We start from the raw sequence: 11,194 nt of genomic DNA, 5'->3' as shown, positions 1-11,194 counted from the left end.
CACATTATCTAAACATTCATCTTATTAACTTGATAGATGTATTCATTCAAAGTATATAACCAGACCAACCAACCCAACCAATAAATAAAAGCAGCAAATAAATAATTATAAAAGCATACGGCTCCTGTTGCTCCATCCCCACACTTGAATTTTTCATTATACTCCTAGGGGATCTTCACACTCACACTCTCTTCCTTCAAAACTTTCAAAACTTAAAAACTACAAAAAACTACGTTAGTGACTCAAGAAAAAATAAAAATAAAATAGAAATAAATATAGGAAAGAATGTACAAACTTTACACTTGAGTTTTCACTCAAGAACCATGTGTGACAATTCAGTGCGATGGATCGAGTGGAGTTTCCAACATCTCGATTGATTCCTCTAGTCCTACAAGATAGTGCTTTAAGCGATGACCGTTCACCTTCCAAGATGTTCCATTATCCGGATACTCCAACTCTCCACTTCATACGGGAAAACATCTTTCACCAAGTATGGTCCCGTCCACTTTGATCTCAACTTTCGTGCAAACAACTTCAAACAAGAGTTAAATAATAATACCTTATCGCCTTTCTTGAACTACTTTCCACCTTTGAACCTTCGATCATGTAGAGCTTTCGTCTCTTCTTTGAAGTTCAACGATCGAGAGTATGCCGCATCCCAAAGCTCCTCCAACTCATGAATCTGAAAGTACCTTTTCCTTGCAGCCGCGGTAAGATCGACATTCATCGTCTTCAATGCCCAATAAGCACGATGCTCCAACTCAACCGAAAGATGACAAGACTTACCAAAAACAAGCATAAACTGTGTATTACCCAACGTAGTCTTTTATCCGATTCGGAATGCCCACAATGCATCATCTAACTTCTCCGACCAATCTTTCCGACTAGCTCTAACCGTCTTCTCCAATGAGCTAATGCTTTCTCCATGACGGTGCAGAAGTCCATTCGTTTGAGGGTGTGATAAGTAGTAGAGGTACGATGAGTAACCCCATAATGAGCTAATGCTTTCTCCATGACGGTATTACAAAAATGGGTTCCCCGATCACAAATAATAGCTCTCGGAGTACTGAAACGAGTAAACAACTTCTTGAGGAACTTCACAAGAACTCATGCATCATTCATGGCCAATGCTTGGGCTTCCACCCACTTCGACACGTAATCAATAGCCACCAAAATATAATTATTACCATTCGACGTGGGAAACGTTCCAAAGATTTCAAGAATTTGTATGGGGTTTTGAGGCATCTCATTCTTAGAGGAAATATTACCTGTTCTTTGTCACGCATCACAAAGCTTCACAAACTCTTCAGCATCTTTAACCATCGTCGGCCAATAGAACCCACTATCAAACACCTTCTGCGCGGTAGAATGCGCACCATGATGACCTCCAGTCAACCCTTCATGAACATGCTTGAGAATATCCCAACCTTCCTCGTTCATCACACATCTCCTCAGAATCCGATCGTCACCAATATTAAACAAAAACGGGTCATCCCACACATACCTATGCACATCCTGAAAGAACTTCCTCTTTTGTTATGTAGTCATACCCTCCAACACAATATTCTTCTCCAAATAATTAGCAAAATCAGTAAACCATGGCATACCTTGCTTCTCAGCCACAACAAAATCGATCGACTCGTGAGGGATTGTATCTCCAATCTCCTCCTCACGCAACTCTTCTCTCCTCGGGTCCTCTAAACGGTATAGATGATCAGCCGCTACGTTTTCCGCACCCTTCTTATCTTTAATCTCGATGTCAAACTCGAAAAGTAGAAGAATCCACGGTATAAGAAAAAACTTTGCGTCTTTTTATGGAAGAGGAAACGCAAGGCTGCGTGATCGGTAAAAATGGTGGTCTTCGAAAGTACGAGATACGAGCGGAACTTGTTAAATGCGAACACCACGACTAAAAGCTCCTTCTCGGTGGTGGTGTAGTTCTCTTGAGCATCGTTCAACGTCTGGCTAGCATAATAGATGGGGTGAAAATGTTTATCTCGCCTTTGCCCCAAAACCGCTCTAACCGCATAATCACTAACATCACACATGAGCTCAAACGGCAAGCTCCAATCGGGAGAACAAAGAATGGGAGCACTTACGAGCTTCTCTTTCAAATACGTGAACGCCTTCACACACTCATCATCAAAAACAAATCGCACATCTTTCTCGAGGAGTGGGGTCATTAAGCGGGTAATTTTGAGAAGTCTTTGATAAGCCGCCGATAAAATCCCGCATGGCCCAAGAAACTCCTAATCGATTTCACATTCGTCGCTGGAGGAAGTCTACTTATAGTATCAATCTTCCCCAATCCACCTCAATACCATCTCTCGAGATCCTATGACCCAACACGATCCCCTCCATCACCATAAAATGGCATTTCTCCCAATTTAACATCAACTTCGTTTCGATACACCTCTTTAACTTCTTTTCAAGATTAGCCAAACAATGATCGAAAGAATTACCGTAAACCAAAATATCGTCCATAAACACCTCCATGGACGTCTCAATCATATCCTTCAAGATGGCCACCATACAACGCTGAAAGGTGGCCGGAGCATTAGATAGTCCAAACGGCATGCGACGGTACGCAAATGTGCCATAGGACATGTAAAAGTCGTCTTATCTTGCTCTTCTGGTGCAATGGGAATTTAAAAATATCCCGAAAAATAGTCAAGAAAACAATAAAGCTGTTGACCTACCAAACGCTCCAACATCTGATCAATAAACGGCAACGGGAAGTGGTCCTTCCGGGTGGCATTATTCAACCTCCGATAATCAATACATACTCTCCAACCGGTAACCGTATGAAAAGGGATAAGCTCAATCTTCTCATTCATTACCACAGTCATACCTCCCTTCCTTCGGGACAACTTGGGTCGAGCTCACCCATGGGAAATCAGAAATTGGGTAGATCATCCCGGCATCCATCAACTTTAACACCTCCTTCTTCACAACTTCTTGCATATTCGGATTGAGACGCCTTTGTGGTTGCACCACCAGTTTGTACTCATCCTTTATTAGAATCCGGTGCGTGCAATAAGCGGGGTTAATACCTTGAATATCGGAAAGTCTCCATGCAATCGCCCCCTTATGTAGCTTCAACACGTCTATCAACTTTAACTTCTCTTCTTCCGTTAACTTGGATGACACAATGGCGGGCAAGTTCGAGCCCTTATCAACATACGTATACTCTAAGTGTGACGGGAATACTTTCAACTCCAACAGAGCGGGTTTCTCCACGTAACCCGCCTCACTTTCACAACTGATCTCATTCACCTCTGTCATCTCGGGCAACCCCGAAATCCCATTCAACTCATCACAAACCTTATCGTTCTCTCACGACTCATCCTCACCCAAATCATCACAATCGAGTAAACCGTTACTTCCCACGAGATCCGTACCACAAATATAATCAAAGCATCTATCCATACCTACAATAAACGAGTTAATAAAATAAACCGAGTGACATGGACCGCTGAAATCATCTTGATCACTGGGATGCCTCATCGTTCTCGCGACATCATAATTAACATTTTCATCACCAACCCGAAGTGTGATCTTCCCATCATACACATCGATGAGTGCCTTTGCGGTACGTAAGAATGGACAATAAAGAATAATAGGGACCTTCTCGTCGGCCTCCATGTCGAGCACCACGAAATCCAACGGGAACATAAACTTATCTACTTTTACTAGCAAATTCTCAATAATACCTCGCGAATATTTAACCAAACGATCGGCCAACAGTAAGGACATGCGAGTTGGTGTAAGCTCGCCTAATTCCAACTTCTCGTACAAAGAATACGGCATCAAATCCGCCAATGCATGGCTCATCGCATCACTACCAAACAAACACGGAATCGTAAACACACTCGTATCCGACAACTTCGCGGGCACGCGGTTCAAAACTTCCGCCGAACAATCTCCCATAAGGGGAATCGATGATACCTCCCCCAACCTATCCTTCCTCTTCAACAGGTCTTTCATAAACTTTGCGTATTTCGACATGTGTTGGAGGGCTTCAATGACCGGGATATTAATCTTCAACTTTCGGAACATGTCAACAAAGTGCCCATACTCCCGTGTGTATTTCTGATGTTTAAAGCGAGCGGGATATGGGACACGAGAGTGATCAATCACAGGTGATGGCCGGATTTCCACCGGCTTCTTCTCCACTGACGGTGCAACTGGTGCGGTGTTCTGCACTTGGCCCGGCACTTCTATCTCGATCTCTTCATTCATCACCTCCTTATCTTCAACTTCAATCTTATCCTTTCTTACCTCGGGACCCAAAACCCTGCCGCTACGAGTAGTAATCGCCTTTAGTTGAGCGGCTGGATTTTGCTGAGTAGAACCTGAAAACTGCCCTAGGGGTCTCTCATCCAATCGTTGAGCAATATCGCCAATGGACCTTTACATGTCGAGTAGAGCCGATTTTTGATTCTTAAAAAGTAGGTCATGATCAGCAAGAGTCTTTTGAGTAACTTGATCTCTAGTAAGGATTTGCTGCATCATCTCGTCCAACTTCTTACTAAGATCTGGCCCATTATTCCAACTTTGACCATTAGAACCTCCATTTTCATACTGACCTTGATTTCGGTTACAGGGAACTTGGAAACTAGGTGGTCCACTGGCCGGGCGCCAATTCGAGTTACCTTTCCCTTGATTCTGGTTCTGATTCTTGTAGTTGTTCATGTTATGATTATTTTTGTTGTAAGCATTAGGGAACTTGCTCTGACCAGCCACGAAATCAACTTCTTGATTGTTCATCAATGGACACTCCAGCGTACCATGACCCCCTACACATCTTACCCTTATCCACCTTAGCCTTTAGCTCTTTTATTTCTCGGGTAAGATTCTCCAAAGCAACAGCCATACCAGTATCCAGATTAACCTGGTGTATACCTCGAGCAGATGAGGATGTACTGGTGACGGGATTGGAATTCCCTCCTCGTGGCTTCTTTGCGTACTATGATTGCGCAAAGCTTTCAAACATCTCGTTGCACTTGGTAACATTCTTTCTATCCATTAAATTCCCCCAGCAGCTGTGTCAAACCTCGCTTGAGCTTCATAAGTAAGCCCATTGTAAAACTTCTCAACAAGGGCCCAAGGTGTGAGCCCATGTTGTGAACAACGGGAAAGCAGATTCTGAAAGCGCTCCCAAGCTTAGTAATATGGCTCATCCGGCTCCATGTGAAAGGAGTGGATCTGATCACGGAGGCGAGAAGCCTTAGCAGGTGGAAAGTACTTCTTGATGAACGCATTGCGAAGCGCCTCCCAAGTAGTGAATGCTCTAGCAGGTTGCGAATCGAGCCAAGTGGCGGCACGACCCGAAAGTGAAAACGGGAACAAGTGAAGGAAGATCGCATCCTCATCAGCACCTTGCAAATTGAATGGTTTGAACACACGAGTAAGACGGTTGATGCGTGCCAGTGCATCTTCATCATCACGGCCATGGAACTGGTGTTGTTGGGTGATGTGGGCCATGACAGAGGATGGGATTTGCCATGAGTTAGGGTTATCAATATCGGGAGCGATAATGGGTGAGTGATCTCTATGGAACCCTTAGAAAGCTTGTTGGTACACGGTGCGGTTATTCTTGACCATTGGGATGTTTATAGGACTCGGTGGTAGTGAATTGGTGGGTGATGATTTTGGTGAGGTATCGATGGTGATTGGTTGCTTTTTTAACTATGACGAACTGGCCTTGGATTTCAGCGGAATAGGTCCAAAGCAATCTAACAGTGGTCCTTGCGGACGAAGATGTGGCAAATACCTACAAAGCGCACAAGGCCGAGTAAGTAGTTTCTAATACAACGAAAATAAAAATAGAATCATAAAATATAAACTAACAATTAAAAACAAACCAGACTTAATTAGACTTCTACGACTCAAACAAAACGTAAAGCAAAGCAAGCAACACGTATCTATCATTACTCATTATTAACTTTCCCAGTGATAATCGAGCCTACGGTTATATTATAGGTATCCTAAGGGATAACCTAATCCTTTATAACCAATGGCTCTGATACCAACTTCTGTCACACCCCGTTAAGCGGTTCGCGGAAGCGTAAAACGGTAATGTAATAGATACAACTGGTATCAAATACATAGTTCATAAAGAAACATTACTAACTAATTTGCAATAGATTACATTGTTCTAACTTCTTTTACAAACTAGGTGTCACAATCAAAACTAGTCCGTCTACTTCTTCACTTTTAACTTGAATGCTTACACCAGATTACATAGCATTGATCACAACTCAAACAGATAGCACATAAGCACTTTACTCCACGTTTCTGAATACCTGAAAAGCATGTTAAAATAGGTCAACTACAAATAGTTGGTGAGTTTCATAAGTTTTAACGAAATCAGCTCTGCGTACCACACAGTCATAACTTGTAGGTACGTGCGTATGTAAGAAAATGTAATTACGTTTATATATGTATATCTGTATTTTTGTATGCACATATATATGTGTATAACTTTATAATAAAATTTGAAATTACGATAAAATCATGACTGTTCGTTCGTAATCCGTGTCTTCATTTTCCGCGTAATATCAACCATTGTGGCCCCCCCTTTCCGCCCACAACGGTTCTCCGTAAATTCAACCACTATGGCCCCCTTCCGCCCACAATAGTTCCACGTAAACTTAAACATTACACAGTATATACACAAATAATTATTATTTTCTACACATTGTATTTCCTACATCTATTCACATTAATGGTGGCAAAACAAACCCAAATGGGTTGTTTTGGGTCAATTTGGATAATTTTTAAAATTGAGATGGGTCAGGATGGATCAAAAGAATTTTACAAGAAGGTCAGGATGGGTTTGATAGATGCTAGTGACTTTTGGTTATAGGTTAGAATGGACTAAAACAAGATTTATTCAATTTTATTTCAAACAAAACCCATGCAACCAAATAGAAACCGAGAAATCAAAACCGAAACCATTGAAACTGAACATATAACGAAACTGACCAAAATGAAAAAAAGCAAAACCGAAGAGAAAAAAGAAACCGAAAAAAACCGAACCTGAGCCGAAACAAAACCGAGTTTTTTTTTATTTTTTAATTTATGAACGAGGAAGACGGGAGAAACATTTTAGTTGTTTTACTTTTTGCGTTTTCGATTTATTTTTTGAGTTATTATTTTTTTATTACTTTTTTTGAATATTTTTTTGAGGGGTTTTTAAAACCCATTGCATTTCAACCTTTACTTGGGTCAAGATGAATTAACTTTACCCATCTTGACCCATACCCATCCTAACCCTCTATTTTAAAAATCTATCCTGACCCATACCCATCTTGACCCAAACCCATTCTAACCCATCACCCAAATCCAACCCAATCCACTCATATTGCCACCTTTAATTCACATAATGTGTATACACAGATATTTATATATATACACAAATATAGTATTTATCATGTATCACCAATCACAGTGGCCCCCTTTCCGCACACAACATATATAATCACAATATTTTCTTAACACTCATGTCATAATCAAGTTAGTTCGTTTAATAAGTTGCAACAGAACTTGGCTCATAGGCCATACTCAACTTTGGTTATAAGTTGCAGCACAACTTGTCTCATAGACCATACTCAACTTTAGTTTATAAGTTGCAGCAGAACTTGGCTCATAGAAGTTGCAGCAGAACTTGGCTCATAGGCCATACTCAACTTTAGTTTATTACTATTGTGGATCCCCTTCCTCCCACTATAGTCCCATGATCATCACAGACCACGTTATCCCCATGGCCATTACAAACCACATTATCCCCATGGCCATCATAGACCACGCTATTTCCCCACTTGTTGTGTTTAGCATTATATAGCGTATTTGTATAAACAGGTTGTCACGTATTATTTCATTATATTTTGGCATTCGTAATATTTCTATTTAATATATCAATCATGATAATAATCACCTTTCATCAGCACGTAGTTTATCATTATGTTTGTAGGGACTTTTCATATATGAAGGTTCAGGTATTTTACGTTCTGCACCCTTTTTAGATTAATATGCATATAAACATGCTTTTCACCCCCAAAAGTTCGTAAAACAGTTTAAAGGGTGGGGTCATGAAACTCACGGTTTTGTAGGCACTTAGTGCGAGGTCAGCTCGGGGTCCGTTTCCCTTGCTATCACTTAGTCCCTATAGTTAATATTATAATAATATTAATATTTTAATATTATTATAATCTTTATACTAAGCTGGGCTGTATAGCTAGTCTGGGTGTGGCTATAACACCCAGAAAGTGTTAGTAGGTTTAGATTGTGATGTTGTTCAATGTCTAATTTTTAAAATTGAACTTGGCTCATTTTCCCCGTTTCACCAGCTGGGCCAAGTTGCTCGTTTATGCGTTTGAAAACAGTTATGGGGAATTAAACTTGGGTAAATGTGTTCATTGATAAAATAATTAAGTTATAAAGAAAGATCACGTATTAGGGGTCTGGAGTTACTACGGGGCTCATTTCCATTTATTCAGTTTGATTTTGAGAACAACGTGCACAATCTATCCAAAATGTCCGGATTTCTCAAAAAAAGTTCGTTTTTACATAATTAATCTTAAATTATGCTTTTTGATCACTCTTGATATTCTGATATTCTAACAAGTTCGAATCACAAACATGTCGGTTTTCGTCATAATTAAACTTGTTTAATCTTCAAATTAGCACAATTAATTATCCGTTAATCATTAGAACATGAAAATTTACACACTTATCAAATAAAATATGTAGATTTTTATAAAAATATTTCTGGAATTATTTGCTGATTTATAAATTAATAAAAAAATCATTTTATATGCTATATTTAGCCCGAAAATCATCCGTTTATACCAAATGATTTCTGAAAAATCTGCCAAAATTCCGGAGTGATCAGAATACCTCACAAAACAACCTCGAAAATTTCCAAAAGCTAAAAATCATGCCAAAAAACATTTTCGAGCCGAAAACGGCTATGAAAATCCAAATAAACACAAATGTACCAAACATAACTAGGGTTTTCCAAATGACCCCAAATATTATATGTGATTATAATTTATTAAATTTGAGTTCTCCACAAAAATTCATAATTTTTCAAGCATTTAACTATTTTTCCCAAATAAACACCCTAATTCGGTAATAAATTCGACAAATATTCTCAGAATGTCGAAAAATTACCAAATTTGAACAGGGACTCAATGATATGTCCCCTGATGTCCCTGCAAAATTTCAAGACCTAAAAATATGCACATCACAATCGAATCCTAAACAGCCCGTAATCGAACATTTTGGCATTACCTTTGCGGTTTTTGTCCGATTTCGCTCTCTTAATCCAATTTCCGGGTTCTCGTGCTTCTATATAAGCTAAGTACAGGCCCTATACCACAAACCAAGCATGTATCATCAAGAGACCAGCCATGAAAGTTAGGGTTTCGGTTAGGGTTATAAACCGAACTTTTGAACCGTAAAAACTTCGTTTCAGCCCTCTAATCCGTGTTTATGGCCAAAAAAGAGTATGATTCTTATTTCTAAACATGTGTAGGATCAAAACATATTTTTGGACTATTTTAAGGATTTTCGCACGGTTAGAATTTATTTTTGTTAATCAAATCATCATCTTTATATAAAATCTAAGTTTAAACATGTTAAAATCATGGACTACCTTAGGTTTTTTAGTTGAAAAGTATGATATTAAGATAGGGCAGCTGCAAAATTCTGGATGTGTTCACGTTTGGAATTATTTAGAAAGACATATCAAACAAATAAATATCCAAGGGGTGTCCCCAAGGTGGAGGCCGGAAATGGGTTTGGGCCCCTTGGGCCCCATTTTAGGCCAATTTCCTCAATCTGCATGCCGGAACATGAAAATCTCAAACCAAATTATTTCGGATTCGGTTTTTGGCGCGAAAAATTTATCGGGTACGACAAAAAGCACGAAAACGAGTGTTTTTCGGTCATTTTCGTGTAAATTTAGAAAAACATACCATTTGTTTGTAAAATCGAAAATATTTTCACGGATCGCTTAAAACGTCCCCAACAAGTGTTTGGTAGGTCTTTTTCGGCTTAACGGATGATACAATGCTGGTTTCGGAGCTATCTTTCGCGTTAAAATCCATAGCGGGTAGTTAAACGAGCATGTTTTCGTTTAACTAGTTTGCTATCATACTAAGGCCTTAATATCAATATGTTGGCTTATATTAGACATATATCACTTATAGATGGCCCCCGGGATATCCGGATCGTAACCAGACTCGTTCGATTATTCGATTGTTCGTTACGCAATAAGTAGTTAAATACTTATTTGAGTTTGTAAGTACTAAGGTGTATCCGGTTTTGTCACAAATGTCACAATACCAAACCCTAGAGAAGCCTCCCCAGCTGTTATATGCTCTAAACATCGCTAAACCCTTTGGTTTTTGTTTATTCATTGAAGATACAAGCTTGTTCGTTTGACTTTGCATGCGTATGGATCTTTGACTCATCATATCTCTTTGTTCTTCCACTTTCCAGGTAAGTTGTAAACTATAAAAACATTCATATACATTCCCTAGTAAATAACCTTCAATCAATTTTGGTGGTTGAAGGGTGTTGACTGGTCAATTCATTTAAAACTCGTTAAAGGGCAAAACAGTCGACAAGTTTGACTTTACGTTTTCTCATACTTTTGGTCGGATTCAACTTTCGGTCCAGAAGACTTTTATTCTCGTAACAAAATTTTAAGGCCACTGACCAAAACCCGACTACCGAATCGTTGTTCGGATTCTGGTCAGTACCAGCTCGCTTAAATCTTAAAACAAACATAACTTGAGTTCTAAACGTCCATTTGGATTGATTCCAGTGGAAACAAGTTCGTTTTTACTTATATTATCATATCCTAAAATTTTAAATTCTAAATTGTTCATAACACTTTGGGGACATATGCGTATTTACTCATATTTTATATCATATATTATATACAAACTCGCAAACATAATCATTGTGTGAACATCAATTAAATGCTATTTGCTAATTGCTATTTGCTAATGTGTATATTCTATCATTGTCGGAGAGGTCCAACGTATCCCCTTGTATAGGGTTCCCATTAGTATGATCATACGACCAGAGCCTGAATCGCATGGTGAAGGTAGATTCGGCTAATAAGAAGTGACAATGGGACGGAGTTCCAGAACAACAAAATGCTTGAGTACTGTAA

General features: G+C 39.3%; 1 protein-coding gene across 1 annotated transcript; it reads right to left on the bottom strand.

Annotated features, from left to right (window-relative positions):
- Positions 1-577: 577 nt before the first annotated feature.
- On the bottom strand, positions 578-1,014 carry LOC143608588 (uncharacterized). The gene is made up of 2 exons (XM_077083598.1): positions 886-1,014; positions 578-781 (listed from the first exon to the last, which is right to left on the bottom strand). Exons 1-2 carry the CDS (start codon positions 1,012-1,014, stop codon positions 578-580), a joined length of 333 nt encoding a protein of 110 aa, XP_076939713.1.
- Between the last annotated feature and the right edge of the window lie 10,180 nt (positions 1,015-11,194).

This window comes from Bidens hawaiensis, unplaced genomic scaffold, assembly GCF_021521415.1.
Source record: "Bidens hawaiensis isolate Kalapana, Puna unplaced genomic scaffold, B.hawaiensis_p1.1 tig00002153_1, whole genome shotgun sequence".
Taxonomy (NCBI): Eukaryota; Viridiplantae; Streptophyta; class Magnoliopsida; order Asterales; family Asteraceae; genus Bidens; species Bidens hawaiensis.
Note: the sequence above shows the minus strand (reverse complement) of the source record. Positions and strands in the feature narration are given on the sequence as shown.